The sequence below is a fragment of the Dromiciops gliroides genome, chromosome 5 (assembly GCF_019393635.1).
Source record: "Dromiciops gliroides isolate mDroGli1 chromosome 5, mDroGli1.pri, whole genome shotgun sequence".
Taxonomy (NCBI): Eukaryota; Metazoa; Chordata; class Mammalia; order Microbiotheria; family Microbiotheriidae; genus Dromiciops; species Dromiciops gliroides.
In genome coordinates, this window is record NC_057865.1 from 125,793,396 (window position 1) to 125,812,564 (window position 19,169).

Genomic DNA, 19,169 nt, shown 5'->3' on the forward strand with positions numbered 1-19,169 from the left:
CTTAAATAATTTAAGCTATTTCAGACAAAATAAAGAGGACAAAAACTTGACTATTCTTTTGAAATATAAAGATCATATTCTGAAAACTACAGAATGTTAGATTAAAAACAATGGAAGGACAAGTGCTACTTTTGATACCTGTCTTTTCCCTGATTTGTAGTTTGTCTCAAAAATATACCACAAATTATCCTTCTTTCTGTGACATATGCTCACATTACGTGGTGTCTCTACTCAGTCAGGGGAAGGAAAGTAACACAGCTAAATACTGTATGAGTTTACAGTTATGAGATTGATCCACAACTAACCTGCCTCAGAAACGTTGAACACTGATTGACCATTAGTAACAGATGGTGCTGATGACTGTGGTGATCCAGGGGTTAATTCTGAGTCACCTGCTTGCAGGGTCCCTTCAGTATCTCCTTCATTCAGATCAGGAAAACTGAAATCTGTTGAAGTCTCATTATCATTAAAGCTATCTGAGGTACTTTGACCAGAGCCACTCTCTTCATCACTTGTAAAAATAGCCAAAGACTTAGATGCTGAGGTATCAGGAATTTGGGTATAACCAGTCTGAACAGAATTTCCCATCGTCGTCGCATCACTGTGTTTTGGGGGTAGCACATTTATTGATGTGGGCTGTTCATGACTTCTGTCCAAGTCAGGGCTTAGCTGACTATCTGAGACTGAACCTGTTATTTTCACTTCTTCAGATTTCTCCGATGGCAAATACGGGATTAGGTTACTCTGGTCCACAAAATTGTTTACTTGAGCATCTGAATCACCTACTACCTTTTCCTGAGATTCTCTATATGAGATACATGAGATACAATTTTTTACAGATAGACCACCATCATGATAATCGTCATCAACTTCATCACTAACATCCTCATCACCGTTACCATGGCCACCACCAACTACAAGATTAGCACTAGATCTGGTACTCAGGGTTAACAAAGGAGTCGTTTGGGAGGGAACCAATAACCCAGTTAAAGTTTTAGCGCCTTCACTGGTGGGAGAGGCAGCTGTAACCGAGATATGAGCATTTGGTAAAGGAAGAGATATACGATCAATATATTTATGTGTATCAGAAGCAACCAGTGTTACAGGACCTGAAATATCATCGGTAAGAGAACGAATTGTGTTATAGTTAGGAAATTCATCGGAATAAATATGCTTGCTTATATGAGTATTTGGCAGCATATAAATGGAGAAATCAGGAGTCGCAACTGCAGGTACAACTGTGGGAGGAAATGAACTGGTAATTCCCACATCAGTAGATTGGAACCAATCACCATTACTATACAATGAAGGCTCAACTTGGTGCGATATTTCACTTTTAAGTAAAATGGCTGTGACATATTCCTCATTCGCATAAGAAATGGTTAAACCTTGAAGAGAAGCAGTGGGTAGGCTAGAGGTAGGTGATAACACATCAGCAACTGGTACAGAGGTAGAATGCTGCATGTTTTCACTCGAAGCAGAATCAGATGCCATTGGATGCAATATTGAAGAACACTTTTTTATCAACCGTGGAGGTTCAACCAATATTGGATCACTAGGCACAGCTGGGGACAGTTTTTAGCACAGTGCCAACATCAGAGGGCTGATAGGAAGTTTGCAGCAAGGCTTCATTGCTTAAGGAAGAGGAGGCCTCAAAAACAATGGCTGTGTTGGAGACAACATTTCACTAGAAGCAGCAGCAGAGAAAGCTTGTTCTGAGATCGCACTAGACATAGCTTTAAGCAAAGTGTCACCAAAAGCTGGAGATATAGCATGCAAAGGTTGAATTGAAAAGTGATTTTCAGAAACCTGACTAATTTCAGGACCAAAAACCTTAGGGGTGGGAAGAGCAAGAGACAGTGGGAGGCTTCCCTCTGTGCTAGAAACAGGAGCTGAGGTTTCCTGTAAAGACATATTTGGTTTAATTACATTGTCACTAGATGTAGGGAGTTCGGGCATCACTGTACTTTCAGAATGGTAAGGCATTTCATTAAAGGAGTAAATCTGCTGTACTGTCTCATCTCCATCACTTTTATGAAGCGGCTTATTAACATCACTAAACACAGATGTTGTGTATGTAAATTCATCTACAGAAACAGGTGAAGAAATGTTAAGTGCTGTCAAGCCATCTGTGTCTGGCAAAAGGAACTCACTACCAGAGAAAGCTCCAGACCAATCCATATCACTAGAAAGAACCTTTGTAGGCTCCTGGAAGGATTCAGTTTGGGCTATTACAGAAGGCTTAAGCATCAGTACTTTGTTATGGTTGCTAAATAAGGAACCCTGGTGAACAGAATCATGCACAGATACTGTAGCATCATAGGAAACAGGAAAAGTCTGGAGGGAGCCTCTATCAGGCAAAGCATAAGCAAGTTCAGATATTGTAGAAAGTACATGCATCTGTAAATCACTGCTGGATGGTTCAACTTGAGAAAGCATACATGTTTTATTAAGGGCACCCAACTCATTAGCAAGTCTAGATGTCTCTGATGTAGCTTGAGCAGTCTGATGTGGCATCACATCAGAATATTGATCAAGACTGGGCTGCAATAATGAATCAACCTCAGCCACTGGCAAAGAAGCATGCAGGGACACTTTATCACTGGCAACAGCTGGAGTAACTTGCGGAAAGATTTGAGAGACTGTATACATATGGTGAAACACTTCACTACTGAAGGAAGCAGAGGAATATGGAAGCAAAGGTACATCATCATAGGAAGACAGAGTGGATTCAAATGACACACCAACACTGGGAAATACAGGTGTAGCATGCAAGGTCAGATCACTACCTGAAGCAGCAGGGAGAGTAGTGTCGAGCATTTGATTGTCAGACAACACAGGGGTGACTAGAGGAAACACTTCACTACTGTAGGAAGGTTGGAGAGGGATCTCACCATTGTATCCTGGTTGAGTTGTCTGAGAGAGTACCTCAGTGGAGGTGGAAGCAGATTCGTGGTATCCAGAGGTTGGAGAGAAAGAATGAGGTGTTACCTCAGTAGGGAAGTAAGCAAAGGTAGAATACGGGGGCATTTCTAGATCCACAACTGAAGTATCCTGGGACACCAATGGGCCAACAGAAGAGGGTGCCGTAGCTGCTGTATCAATAGAAGTAGCTTTCTTATTATCAGATGTAGCATCAGGATCAGTTGACAAATCTGTCATATTATGGAACCATATATTCTCATCAACAGGATTCTTCAAGGACTCTTCAGAATCTGATGCATTTGAATCTTTAGAAGTATTTCTGGTATATCCTGGTAGAAGGACATCATAGGAAATGACGTATCCATGAGATATATTCTCTGGTACAAATGGCACAGCTGAAGTTGCAGGAACAGAGCCTGAAGAATCATCTCCACCTGATTCGAATTGAAAGTTGGTTAATAAACTATCTTCTTCGCGACTATCAGTTGATGTTTCCTGGGATTCAGCTATTGAGATATGTGAAGAATCTGAAGTTTCAGAGGAACTAATCTGTGAGAAGCGAAGAGTAGTTTTTGAACCATCATCTGAAGATGAAGTTGTTTCGACAACATCAGTGATATTTTGAGAAATCCAAGAAATATCTTTCTCTTGGGCTGATAATTCAGTTACTGGTTGGTAAGTACTGTAAAAGATCACATTACGGACATCCCCCTCTTCTGTTAGATACCGACTGGTTTGGGCATCATTGGGTTTTGTCCTCATTTGTTCTCTTTTGAAGTTTGATATAGTAGTGACCCGGGGTTCCTTTTTCTTTATTTGACTTGTGGTACTAGCTGTACTTGGATTTGCTGAAGTTTCTTGTTCCAGCTCTTCCTCATCATCTTCTTCCTATAATAAAATAATCAGAAAATTCAAACTTTTACCCAGGAAATAAGAGAAAGACAATAAATCAATACTACATATACTTTGCTGTAAAATGTTTATTTACTAAATAACTCAATTAACCAAGTTAGCTAAAAGTTAATGCCCTCATGTTTATAAACCACCATCATAGTTGAGGCTTCAATTTATTAAATTTTACAGAAGGTACCTTAATTGTTATCTTCCTTTCAATTGAAGAAATAATTAAATTAACAAACACCACGATTTCTAAGTGAAGAAAGATGGTACCTGTTTTTATTTACTGAAAATGTTCTTTAATAATAATATATAAATTTATTTTCTTGTCTCCATGATTCTAAAGTTCATCTGGTAGCAAGTAAAGTAATAATTAATGCCTTGGATCACGAGATGCCAAGTAAACTATTCAGTCTAAACGTAACATTCTTATAAATCAATGCTGATTGTGTTTATGTCAGAATTGGGCATTAAGTTATGGGGTTGGGGGCAGCTAGGGGGCACAGTGGATAGAGCACCAGTCCTGAGGTCTGGAGATCTGAGTTCAAATCTGGCCTCAGACACTTAACATCTTACTAGCTGTGTGACCCTGGCAAGTCTCTTAAACCCCAATTGCCTCACCAAAAAATTAATAATAAATAAGTTATGGGGTACAAAACAATAACTTTCATCAGAAGCATTTTAAGTGGTGGTGTCAAACTCAAATAGAAATGGGGGCCACTAAATCATGCATGATGATCCCTATAGGGTGCATGCATGTTGACTAAAAAACCACAAATTTACATTATCTATGTTCCATTTTTATTTATTTTGTTAAATATTTTCCAATTACATTTAAACAGGTGCAGGTCACAGGGCCTGAGGGCTGTGTTGACACCTCTAGAATGGTGCCTAAACTGATTCTAAAATGACTTGTGAAAATATACTTGAATATCTTAATAAAAAATTCTACATTTAGCCTAGTATATATGGGTATCCTGTGTGCCTAAGCCCGGATTCTGTTGTCTCTCAAAATCATTTGGGTGATTGATAAAGGGGTTGTCTGCCAGAAGTTAATAAACTATCCCCACATGCTTTCTGCTGTCATTGTAAAGTAGATCCCTAACTATGAAACCAAGTTACATGTTTACGAAAAACTAAATTCAAAAATAAACCAAGGTACTATTTTTGTCACTCAGGCTCAGGGTATTGGGCATGTCAGTTTATAAATCTTGTTATTTTACCATTTCTAATAGCTTTGAAATAGGTGGCTTGATCATAAAACCGAAAAGGAGTTGACTTGGTGGCAATAAAATCATAGGTGTGATAAAGGGAATAGATCCTAATTTGACCAATGTATACAAACACTAAGAGATGCATTCTATTGACAGACTGTTGTAGAGCACTGGGCTTGGACCTTGGTGACCTAGTTTCAAATCCAGCTTCAGATACTTACTGCTTCCATTTCCTCAGTCTATAAAAGGGGATTAATAATATTTGCTTTACCTACCCCACAAAGGTTTTGTTCTAAAGCTTCGTGTAACCTTGAAATTCTAAATATGTTTACTAACTTAATTGCCAATGAAATATACATAGTAAGATGATGTTGACAGTATTTTCCTAGGCATTTGTGGCAATATTCAAGTCTAATTCTAAGGCTTCATTCTGTGCACAGAAGTGAAATGGGATCTTGGAATTATGCCAGCAGAGAATAAGCATTGGTACAGCCATCCGTGTACTGTATGTCTTATTAAAGGATTAGAATTGCAAACTTTAGAGAATTTCATCAGAGAATCAGCCATATTTGCCCATATTTGGAGATGTGGAGGAATTTCAATCTCTATTTGGAACAAGAATAGCAACACTGATACAATTGGAGATTCTTGAAGAACTGACTACAATTGTGACTCAATGTGCCTATAATTAAGGTGGTTGTGCTCAGCCAAAATTTTATCATTGGTCATTAATGACCTCTCCTGAAACATTGCGCATAATCTAGTATATTTTATTAGTGGAAATAGTCTCTACTTTGTTACTTCTTAAATAACGTTAATGAAAATTCCTTTACTGGGACATTCTCAAGTTGGCAAATCAAAGCTTAGTATATATTTCTACTTGGGATGATGTGTTTAGGAATCAGATTTATAAAAACATGAAATCTTAGAAGTCATTTAACTCGACCTTCTTCCAAAAGCAATAAACCAACAAATAAATGAGTGAATGAACAAATAAATAAATGATGCCTTCAATAATATTGAATGAACCCCGTTAGCACTAGAAGTATCACTGTCTTAAAAAGTAGCTTAAAAAATTTTTAAAAATTAAAAGTAGCTTCATTTTATTTTTGCTTAACTCTAAATGTCAGATAGTTTAGCTTGGAATTCATGGTCTTCCACTTTCTGTCATCATCCTGCCTTTCCAGGATAATGACATTTTTCATTTCACCTCCATGTATTCCAAACTTTGGCCAAATTAGACTATATGCCATTCACTATATATTCTCTATTCCTCTGTTTTTGCTTAATACTATTACATCATGGCCTTTAACCCTCCTTTACCTGCTATAAGCCATACTCATCCTTTAAGTTTAAAATTCACAAAATCTCAGAATCTAAGACTTCAAGGGGATGAAATTGGGGACATCTGGTTCAACCTGTACTTGAGCAAGAATCCCCTCTATAATATAATGGACAAGTTGGGAATCTAGTCATGATTTAAATACCTCCAGGTAGGTGGGAAACTCATCATTTCCAAGCAGGCCAATGAGATTTACTTTAGTATAGCTCTAACTATAAAGATATTTTTATTATGTCAAGCCTAAATTTACCTCTTTGTAATTTCCCACCCAGAAAACTAGTTCTGTCCTCTGGGGTCAAGCAAAACCAATCTAATGATGTTTCTATGTAACACCTTTCAAATACATGGACAATAGCTGTCATGTCCTCCTAAGTCTTTTCTTCTCCAGTCTAAACATCCCTTGTTCCTTCAACATATTTTTTTTTTGGGGGGGGGGAAGCAATGAGGGTTAAGTGACTTGCCCAAGGTCACACAGATAGTACGTGTCAAGTGTCTGAGGCCAGATTTGAACTCAGGTCCTCCTGAATCCAGCGCTGGTGCTTCATCCACTGCACCACACAGATGCCCCCTCAACATATTTTCTATTGCATAATTGTAAAGTTCTTACCCATGTTTGTTCTCTGGATTTTCTCTAGTTTATCTAAATCCTTTCCGAAATGTGCCCAGAATTGAACAAAATATATCAGAGGAGGGGGTATACCTTCTCTCTGGAGTCTCCCCAGATTTCCCAAGGCAATAATGAACTTTTCCCTCTTGGACCTTGTGTAGTACTTTATTTCCTCTTTTATTTATTTTTATATAACAGTTATCTATGTATTACTGATTGATTTTTTTTTTTTGGTGAGGCTATTGGGGTTAAGTGACTTGCCCAGGGTCACATAGCTAGTAAGTGTGAAGTGTCTGAGGCCGGATTTGAACTCAGGTCCTCCTGAATCCAGGGCTGGTGCTTTATCCACTACGCCATCTAGCTGCCCCAGTTATCTATGTATTACATGTTATCCTTCTGCTAGACTATGAAACTCAATAAGGGAAGGGGACTGTATTATTTAATCTTTTTTTGTTTAATTTCACAGTAATTCAGATTGGTCTATGCGCACAGACTACAGTATATTTATTGCTTTTCTTGATTTGGAACCTATATACCTATTAATACAGCCTAAACTTGCATTATCTCCTTTTTAGCAGACATATCATACTATTCATATTGATGGTCCTCAGGCCTTTTCACTAGAAATGTTGTGAAAGGAAGTGTCTTCATTCCTTTATTAATGTAATATTAGCAGAAAACAAAATGCAGTATTTTTTACATCTATTAATTATTTTGATTGTGTTATCCCTTAATTCCAACCTATTGTGATATTAAAATATCAATTCTATATCCAAAGGATTCACTATCCTTCCCATCTTTTGTGTCATTCACAAACTTGACTGACATGCCTTCTATATTTTTACTTAAGTCATTGACAAAAATATTTAATTGGTCAGGGCCAAAGAAAGAGCACTGTGGCTTGCTATAGGAGTCCTATCTTATCTAAGATTGAGTGTTATTCATTAATCAAAACCCTCTGGTTTTTTAACCAAATATAAATCTACCTAATTTGCCAACATTCAGCCAAACATATTACTCCAATTCATCCGCCAAGAAATTATGAGATGCTCTCTTTGCTGAAATTCATAAGCTTTTTGTTTGCAATTCTGTATATACCAGTCTAAAAAAACCTATCAGATTATGAAACAAGGCAAGTTTGGCATGTCTTTTTCCTCTGTAAACTAATGATGGAGCCTATTAATTTCTATTTCTTTAATTACTCCTGTCTTATAAATAATAAAACTGTCCGTCAGCCAATTCAAGCATTTATCAGATATTAAAATTGAATCTTCTTCTCATTATTTTATTTTGTCTTCGGCCAGTTTTGTGGTCTATTTTAGGAAGGCATTAGCCCAAATTTCCTTTCTAGCTTGGTGATCTTCAGTGGAAAACATGTTTCTCTTTTTATATTCATCCCATTTCTACTTTCATTTTCATGGATTTCCATATAGATATATACCTTCTTAATCTACAGTAAAAATACTCCTCCTTTCCTTCTATTAAGTGTTTCTTTTGTATACCTCTCTGTCCTTCCATTGTCATATTCTATTCATCGATCTTTTCTCTACCAAGTAATGTGATATGTATGTGATAAGACTGATATTGTAGTGACCTTTTGTTGTTAAAAGTAGAGTCCATTTGGTTTATTATGTATGTTCTGTGCATTGGTGAAACTATCATTCCCAATCCTCTCCCATTTTGTTTCTCTTAAGAATTATATGTTTTCTATAGTTATATTATCATTATGTTATATGTTATCCTTCTACTGGAGAGTGAATTCCATAAGGGGGAAGATTATACCTTAGTTAAACTTAAAACAATCTTTACAGTAATCCAGATGTGGTCTGTCTAGCACTCCTCTAACTCCAAACATCCCTTCTAAGTCACATCTCGTTGCCTCAAGTATTTGGAATTTTCCAAGTAGTGTCAACTTTGTCTGAATTATCTTTCCTCTTTTCCCTTTAAATTTCAGTTCAGTTTTCTCTTTAAAATCTTCTGGTATATTCTTCCCCTTAATGCCAAAATTTTAAATTTTGGTATTATAAACTATCGTTTCAAAACAATTTTAAATTTCTCAACTGAGTAAAAGCTAAGACCCTCATATCCATCGTTTTTATTTATTATTTTTTTGGTGAGGCAGTTGGGGGTTTAAGTGACTTGCCCAGGGTCACACAGCCAAGTAAGTGTCAAGGGTCTGAGGCCAGATTTGAACTCAGGTCCCTCCTGAATCCAGGGCCAGTTCTCTATCCACTGTACCACCTCGTTGCCCCTCCCCATATCCATCTAACTGGAGAAGTGGGTATTTAATCTTCTAGTCATGACCTTCAACATCAAGAAACAATGAAAATACCCATGTATCTTCAAGTCTTGCATTTTCCTGCTAATTACCTTCAGAAATACTAGGTTGTGTTTTTATTTCAGTTTGCTTCTGCCTGCATTATTTTTTCTCTATTTATTACTCAGAAGAAGGGGGGTAACAACTGCTTCCGAAAGATAGTATACCTCTCAGTTAACATGTCAGGACTATAATCCAGCCTTCAAGAAAATCACCAAATTCCCTAGTGCAGCTCCTCATCTTGAGTATGTTCATATGACTCTTACCACTTGCTAGGGCTGGTGGAGCATCCATAGTTTTTTCAATGTACATGATTTGTCATTTTTTTCTTCAGAAAGTCTGACTCATACTTCACTATCATATATCATATCCCAACTATCACAATTAGAATGCAGGACAAAACTTCTCTTTCTCCTCTATTTTATTTTCCTTAACTCAGCATCCTCTTTATTGACTGCTTCTCTTACACCCCATTTGAATCGTTTTCTTCTCCCCTTTATGGTTTTTCTTCAACCCCATCAAAGACCCTTTTACTTTCTCCATTAAACTGGAGAATGCAAAGGAAATCCTCAAGTCTTTTAGCCTTCCCACTGGGAAGAAGACTAGCTTCTATTTGCAGCACAATTGGTGACCGTCTTAAGTAGAAAAACAGATATAATGAGTACAAATTTCACAGCGTCCATATATCATGACTATCAAGATGAACTATACAATTTCATGTGGCTTCTCCATGAAAGCCAACTATTTTAAACTAAGGCTTTACTTTCACAATTAGAGCTAATCTACTTTACAATATTGCCATAAATGTTTAACAAAATATTATGCTATCAAAAAGATGATCATACTATGCATACTGGAGAAAATTAATGGTATAATGTATGTAAAGTGTTTGTGAAATTCAAGTACTATACACATATAAGAAAAATGGAATTCATAACCAACCTCATAAATTCACTTTTTGAACAATTCATGGCTATGTGTGTGCATACACAAATATATATTGATGACTGAAATGAAGCTAAATACTGCTTAGGAGATAATATAAATTTAGAAATCAAGAATTCAAGGTTCTGTTTTCAGTTCCATTGTTAGCTGAAAACTCTCTAATTGAAAATGTCAGTATTAGATTTTTATTAAATTATTTTGTTCCTTACTATGAAATACGAAATATGTGAATGCTAACTTAATATAAATTTTTTAATATTATCATTCACTAGGGAGGCATCATGGCACAGTGGGTAGAAGGGTTGTCCTTGGAATCAGGAAGACATGTGTTCAAGTCTTAGTCCTCTAACAAATACTGGCAAGACAGTTCAGAGCCTCAGTGCCCAAGGTAACTCTCTAAAACTATAATTATAAATTAATTATTGTTTTATTGGCACAAGGAGTTTCCCACTGAGTACATGGCATCACAGGGGAAAAAAAATCAGTGACTAACGGGTCCCAAATATTGTGAGGGGAGATTTAGTCCAAATAAACCCAATGATTAGAATCAACAACATAATATAACATAATGAATTTGCAAAAATTTTCCCCTTTAGGTAAAGATATATTTTCTGAATTTAATGAAGACATGTATTTAGGCAATTGGTCTGACTTTATACTATAACTTTACACCACACACACACACACACATCTGTGGTAGTAGCAGAAAACTATAGAACTATATTGGAAGGAGCTCCTTTATTTGGGGGGGTCCTCTTAATCAATGAAATCACATCCCCATTTCCTACCCCTATCCCTGTATTTCTTAAGTATTACTATTCCCTATTTTTTTTTGGTCGGGGTGAAGGTTAAATGACTTTCCCAGGGTCACACAACTAGTACAGTGTTACGTGTCTGAGGCTGGATTTGAACTCAGGTCCTCCTGAAACCAGGGCCAGTGCTTTATCCATTGTGCCACCTAGCTGCCCCACTCTTCCTAATCTTTAACTTGTTTAAATACTAAAATTATTAGTATTGGCATGACAGCATAGACAGTAAATCAGAAGTATACTGGAAGGAAGGTAGTCTGATATTAAAATTCACTAAAGTAAGACATATAATGGACAACTGGTATAAACAATAGAAATACTCATGCGTGTTTATATATATATAATGTGAATTTATATGCTTATATACTCTTGATCACATTAACTATTAAACCATCTAGCAAACCAGTGGCAAGTCATCTAATGAAATAATTATTAATTATAAGCCTACATATATAACATATATTTCCATATTTAACTAACATCTAAATCAGACTAATGATAATCTAAGTTTAAAGTCAGACCTTTAAATATGAGTTATAGCTATTTTTATATATTATTGAGGTAGTTTTCGTTGAATGCTAGTGACAGAGATATGTGTAGTTCTTCATAAAAGAACTACATCGTGCTATCTATTGTAATCTGAAGTGAGTCCTTTATTAATATAAATGATAATAAACACAATATTAACTGATTTCCAATAATGAAAAATTACCAGTCCAACAATTATCTGAATTCTCATACCTAACTCAAGATTTTTCTTTTCTTATTAGGTTTTTAAAGAAAAAGATGAACATAAAAATGACTATGATACCTTGAATGATTCTCCTGTTTCAATGAATTCAGGAAGATCAATCTCTAAAATTAAAAAAAATAATAATAATTATCACAACTTCCAATTCAATATTTCAACCTGTTGAAATTACATTAAGTTTCTAGAGGGGAATTAGTATTTAAAGATGCAGTGTATTTCACTATTAAATGAAAAAGCCAAAATTTTCCAAGTAAATTTACATATTTATATAATAATACATTAAAAATTAATTCCCTCAAAAAATTCTCTCTTCAGTTTGGCAAATGTGTGGAAGTGTGATGATATAAAACTGCTGTCAGGTGTGCAGCAAACCCAAAAGAATATTTTCCAGGTAAAATTAAAAGTGAAGAATTACTCTCATGTAAGTACTGCTTATAAAGAACATGGTTTGCTTATGTACATTAACTAAGTACTTTGTGTTATTAGATCTATCATTTAGCCAAATTTTCCCCTAAATTCTTTTCTTGAACTAGGAGAAAAATGGCTATATTGCCTATTATCATTTGTTTTCCTGAAGCAATCATGATTATCATAGTGCCTATAATGTAATTGAGGCTATGCTGGGTTCAGAACAGAGAAAATTTAAGTGCTTTCAAGAGAGTCAGTATTGTGTAGTTGAAAGAATCTGGGCTCAAAACCTGGTTCTGATAATACATAGGCAACTATTTAATTTCTTTGAGCCTGGTAAGTAAGAGTTAACAACATTTGTGCTCCCCTACCCCATAGGTTTGAAGAAAAAAAAATTGTGTAAATGTGTTATTATTCTAATCATTAATAGATCTCAGAGACAGTTGAGAATGAGACCCATTCACTTAATTCAATATCAAGAAAGGCAGTACAAGCAAAATGGAACAACGAAGTCCAACAAAATATAATATTTCCTATTAGCCTATCAGAATAAATACACTCTTACTAATAGACACTCAGTCATAGAACTGACAGCTTTATAAAAACATGTGGGCTGGCCTTTTTTCTTTAATGGGAGAAAATGCTATGCTTTCCCAAATCATTGGGAAACTAGAAGGAATTTCTTCATTTTCTAAAGAGATGCCAAGAAATTGGTTGGGGATGTTATCTGTTTTCAGATTAGGGGAGGGGGAAAAGTGCTGTCTTGATGGAGAGGGCAATAATATGGTTATTTTCCCCTTACTGCAAAGCATTTTTTAAAAGCATCCTTCTCTTGCTTGTCCCCCACCACACCACCAATCTCTGCCATCATACCCTTTTATCTCTCTACCTCAAATTTCTGACTTGAATGTGACTTTGAATAATTTTCAGATCTGTCCCCATCTTTCTTCACCAAGACTCTCTCTCGTCCCTATCACTTATTTCACTAAAACTTTGCTAAAGGGTTTCAATCTTTTTACCCACTCCTCTCATCTTCACATTCTCTCCTTATGTTCCTACTTCATTGTTCTTCTCTTCAACTACTTGCCTCCACTTTGCAAGGAAAAAAAAAGACTGAACTCCTTTCAGTTTAATGCCTCTTTTAGTAATGTCATATTTTACGCTAGACTTAAAAAATAGACGCTGTACTGAATTTTTTTTACTTTGAAGCCCTCAGCCCTAGCACAATATTTTAAACAAAGTATGTGTTAATTTAAAAAAATTGAAGTGAATAATGAATATTTTAGAATGCCACATATGTGTTATTGATTGAAATTAAGCTCCAAAACATATTTAAGATTCTTCTGATCAACATTTTATGTATCAAACAGCCTAGAGTGAAATGCAAATTCTACCAGATATTCAGTGATAACTCCAAATTTCTAACAAAAGTAGTCTTGTTTTATGTGTTGCAAAAAAATAAAAGGTGAATGGTATTAATTTTTATAAAGAAACTTTCTACATATTAAGTTATCTTTAAAAATTAGAAAGATTTTAAAAAGTTAAAGAGAGAGGCTTGCAAATATGAACAAAAAATTTCTTCATCCCATCCAGCCCCCACAGAACATGTAGGTAGTATATCAATGAAGTAAATATTTTCAGCTACTCACCTGGTAGATATAGTTTCTGAAGCCATTAAACACCACTTCTCCCCATCCCAGCTCTCCCCCTACCCCCCCCCCCTGCATTCATGGGAAACGGCTACAGAGCCTTAATTAAATATATCTTCTTTTGTTAAAATCGATGATGACACAATTTGGAAATGAAATTCTTTTAAATGTTATCTTTTTCACTTTTGCACTTCGAACTACTTCTATCTTTACAAATTCCAGGGAACCTTAAAATGTGATGTTTTAAAAAGAGTACATAGTTCATATCTCAGGTAATAATTTCTAGAAAGGTTTCCTAAAATGTTAAAGTTTTGCTAGGAAAATTAAAATAGCTGATGATTTTTATACAAAATATTTCATAGAAACAAATATTAAACCCCCTTAAACCCCTCAGAATTCAATTCACATATAAATGGAGGGTTTTTTTTATTACACTTTAGTTACCATTTTAACCACCATTGTTTAATGCTGAATGATGCATTTTGTCATACTGTATTAGGAAAAAAGATTGATTAATCATTACCCTCTTTTTCAGATGAATCTGTGGGAAATATAAAATCATGACAACATTCCCTGGCTTCTCAATATGCTCAGGGTATAGTCCACAAAATAAGTTATTATCAAAGTTGAAAAAACACACCAGGTATTGGAAGAGAATCTTTATGGGAAAGAAAGATGGTGGTAACCAAGGATGACACGTCAATGGATGGATCACCAAACTAAAACAGCCTCCTACTTGGAGGTCAAGGACCTTGATTAATAGCACTGGAACTGGACCAAGATGGAAATGACAATCATAGGGTTGCTGATTCTGTAGTTCAGTAGATCTGCTCCGATGTCCATAAGAGCAGTAACATATTCAACTATAGGAATAACTTTATAACACAGTTTCTATGGGAAAACATGTTATATAATGGAAACAATGCATTCTTACCATCATATTTTTTTTAGTTTAAATGTGATTTAATCTTCATTTATCAGTCTGTACTATATTTGAATTACTTTGAAAGTTTTGCCAAGAGGAAAATTTATAATACAGATTATAGAGCTATATTAACTAAAATTCAAGATTTGATAAAAGCAACTTTCCTCAGGTAGTCCTTGAAATGTCTGACTATTATTCATATTGCCATAAAAAAGCAGGCTAGGGGCAGCTAGGTGGCACAGTGGATAGAGCACTGGCCCTGGATTCAGGAGGACCTGAGTTCGAATCCGGCCTCAGATGCTTAACACTTACTAGCTGTGTGACCCTGGGCAAGTCACTTAACCCCAATTGCCTCACCCGAAAAATAAAAAAAACAAACAAACAAACAAATAAGTAAAAGCAGGCTATATTGGGGATCCTGGTTCCATTTTGGATGATACATAGAAGTTCATAGCTATCTCACCATAGTGTATTTTAAATTCAAACTCCTGTTGGGCTGAGGGAACTTAAGATTGATGAGGACAAATTGCCATACAAAGGATCTAAGTCAAGTTTCATTTCACCCAGGCCTGTATCTTACCTCAGAATCTAGGGAATAGCCTTAGAATTCAAAGATACATTGGAATCACCCACCCCCATTCAGAGCATCCTCTATATATTGGACCGTTGGGGATTAACTCTGGGCCAAAATAAATTTCAAAATGCCACATCTGACAAGTCTAGTACCCTGAAGCCATAACACAAAGTATAGGATCCGAGGTAATAGCACCCTGAGACCTGACATGACAGGAACAACCTGATAGCACGCTCTGGACTGCTAATTCCCCAGAATGTATGGATTAACACTTGTGCTGGTTTGTTTTGGTATTCCTTGGACACTATTGTAGTGTTATGCAACATAAAAGTTATGCTGGTCTCAAGTTTCTCCCATTTCAGGAATAGAAACGAGAATAACTTCAGATTATATGTTTCTTTAAGACACTGAATGAACAAAACCTTTTTGTGTATCCTTCAAAATTCACCTTTTGATTTGTGTGATAATTGAATAAAGCTACTCATTCATTCCTGATTTTGCATTTGGCCGTTTGTAAAACTGGATTTTCCAAAAAAATTCTACAATGTTTGTAACATGTCAACATTCCATAACACAAAAGCAACACTGATGAAGGTTGGCAAGCAAGGCCTTATTTAATTGTTTGAAGGTAAGCCAAATTTTTACAGTGCAGAAGTTAAAAGCAAATGTTGATCGCAATGTCTTTAAACTGTGATTTTCAATAGCATTCTAAAATAAAACACAACAATATAGGGTGGTACAGTCAAGAAGGACAGATGTGGGGTGATTTAACAAAGACAAATCTGTGTATACTTGCAAGCACAAGTTAACAGGAACACATGGTGACCAAATACACCCATGCATTTAAATTAAACACATATAAATAAAGGTCTTTAAAATATGTATTCTCAACAACCTGCTCTGTATATTCAGGATAGGTTAAACAATATTAAATCAGCAGAAGAATCTGTTATAGTGAGAATGAGAATACTTGTGGTTTCTGGATTCAAATGCATCAATTCATATGCAAACAGTAAAGAAAAAAATACGATACTTTTAAAAGATGGTTGACTTGTTATTTTTTTAAAAGTTTTGTTTCTCGAAATGAAATTATGCATTCATTTTTATAGTAACAAAAACAATATTCATATGGACTGGAATGTATGGTGATACCTTTGCATAAGACAACAACACGTGATTAAAATGCACAAGCCTCTAACTGGCCAGACTACTCAAAAATTTAAATGTGAACTCTTGGAGGGCTGATTTCTTGTCTATATATCTTTATTGAAAACAAAAGTTTTTAATGTATATGCAATCTAGGCTAGAGGAACAAAACAGTAAAATTTACTTCTACTCTCAGAAAAACACAAACAAGTAAAATACAATACTTATAAGGCAAAGAGCTTTCTCAGTAATAACAGTACAATTCTATGGTGCCTGTTACAAAATTACTGACCTAAAGTCTAGAGATTGACAAAATGGCAGCATGCCAATAGGAATAGCCTAAAAGGCAGTTTGAAGGTCATAAGGAGATTGTAAGCTGGAATTACATTAGTTAGATAATCATAAAATGAACAATATCATAGACACTCTCACAACCACTATATAATTACTACTTTCGTAGGTTTAAAGTGATTTTATATATCCTATGGAAATATGTTGAAGACAAGACAATTTCAAATACTACAGTGGAATGTAAAATTAAACCTCCCATAGGTGCTAAGGAATGGGATGCATTTTGTGCTGATGAGGTCTATGTATAATAACAATAGTAGCATTTATATATTGCTTAAAGGTTTGCAAAGATCTATAAGAGCAGAAAGACCCCAATGCTCAGTGAAAAAGGCTTGCATGAAAGGTTACAGGATTGGAACATAAGGAAAAATCCATTTAGTTCATAAAATTTGGCTTTTAGTAGGTCCCCACAGAGAATGAAACATCCAAAATACATGCCATTTCTTAAAAGTGAAATCACTGCTGGACTAAATGCTTATATAGGGAAACAGACATAGACACAAACATAGACACTAGGTGATGTGTCCAAGCTATCATTTCAATATGGCGATTGTTTGAAACTGTCCAGATCCTTTGAGTAAAGAATGGAGATTAAGTTGCAATATTACATAATCTTGTGTGAAATAGTTTTGTAGATACAAGCACAGAACATTGCCCAGGATTCAGGAATCTGTAGTTTATTTGAGCCAATTACAAACTCAGTTCAAAAGATCATTCAGAAACCACTCTTCTACAGAAAAAAAAATTTGACCTCGCTGGAGGTTTTAAATGTCTAGCATGGTGAACATGTTAAGTAAAAGCATTAAATACAGTCTTCAATTTTAAAAATTCTTTGAAAAAATATATGAATTAAAATCACAGTGGTCTGATGAAACCTATGACATTTAAATTAATATATAATGGAGCAATATGTTCAATATGATATATTACTTTAAATACAAGGGGGAAGGAAAGTTTTTTACCACATGGAGTATTTATTACTACATTCCCATTGATTTACACACTCCTCCATAATAACTACCACTGATAATACGTTTTAGGTTGCCTAGCAAACAGAACTTTGGTAAAAATGGTTAGGAACTACTGCAAATTAACTTGATACTTTCTTTTAAATACCGCTTTGTACTCAAAACGTTCTTATGTTAGAAAAGATGATTAAAAGGCAATAGGAAGGTTAACCTGTTCGCAGTGTTATCATATTGACTATGTTCTCTGTCAGAGTAGTTAATTTTAAGTGATGGGTAATACCACCCAGCAGAAATTGCTGTGGCAATAGTGAGCCAACAATTCCAGCAAGAGAGCCTAAGCAGTAATTTGGAAGCTTGTGTATTTTAACACTTACAATGTCTCAACAAAAACACACTACTTACTGAAGGAGTTATTACTGAAATAGCTAGAATGACACTGGAGGAATGATTAGCAACATGCAGTTTGTCTAAAACAGGAAGTTAGATTCTTTGCCATATGTATTTAGGAAAACAGAGCATCCTAATTTTCTTTGACATGAATAAAACTGAAATTTGAACTCTTCATATAGAGTTTTCAAATTTCATCTAAATGAAAAAACTTCCATTCAATTTAAGTGGAAGTTTTATTCTTGACATATTCATTATAAAGATGATCGAAGAATAGGTAAGCTTTGAATTCCATTAGTTTAATGATATACTAAGCAAAAAGAATAATCTATTTACCTCTGTAAACAGACAAATTATGCTTGACAGCTTTGCTTTTCTTAAACAACAAACAGCAAAGAATAATGCAGTCACTGAATGTGTTTCAAGATAAGTTTTGCAAAGATATTCATTTAGCAACACCATGCAAAGAAAAGCAATACATGCAAAAGAAAATACAATAGAAGCAAATTTTATAAGGAAATTTGTTCTTGGTTGGAAGAATTCAGTTAGGAAAATTTAAGAAGCAAAAATATACTGTTAAATCAACCAGGGGAAAAACACTCAGTTACTTAAAAAAAAAAATCAAAATCTGTCACATGATCTTAAAAATCATGTATTTACTTACTACAAGATATTTTTAGGGCTAAAAAAATTAAATGAGAATTCCTTTTAATAACATTTAATTAAAGCCTTCACTTATATAACAACTTCATTTGAAGATCATTACATATCTTATAAATATAGAATTATTACCATCATTTCAAAAATGGGAGACTATGATATGATGAATTAATGTAATTTGCTTGATTTTTCATAGCACTCAGTGACAGAATCAGAAATTAATTCCATGCTCCTCGGGAATAATTTTCTGCCTGATTTTAATGCTAGATAATTATATTAGGATCCATAAAGCAA

At 35.0% G+C, this 19,169-nt stretch overlaps 1 protein-coding gene across 1 annotated transcript in view; it reads right to left on the bottom strand.

The window, feature by feature from the left end:
• Positions 1–19,169, bottom strand: part of PTPRZ1 (protein tyrosine phosphatase receptor type Z1) — a 250,813-nt gene that overhangs the window by 66,935 nt on the left and 164,709 nt on the right. Inside the window, 4 exon segments of the mRNA XM_043966245.1 lie at positions 306–1,570; positions 1,572–1,656; positions 1,659–3,813; positions 11,868–11,911. Coding sequence (XP_043822180.1) covers positions 306–1,570; positions 1,572–1,656; positions 1,659–3,813; positions 11,868–11,911 — 3,549 coding nt within the window.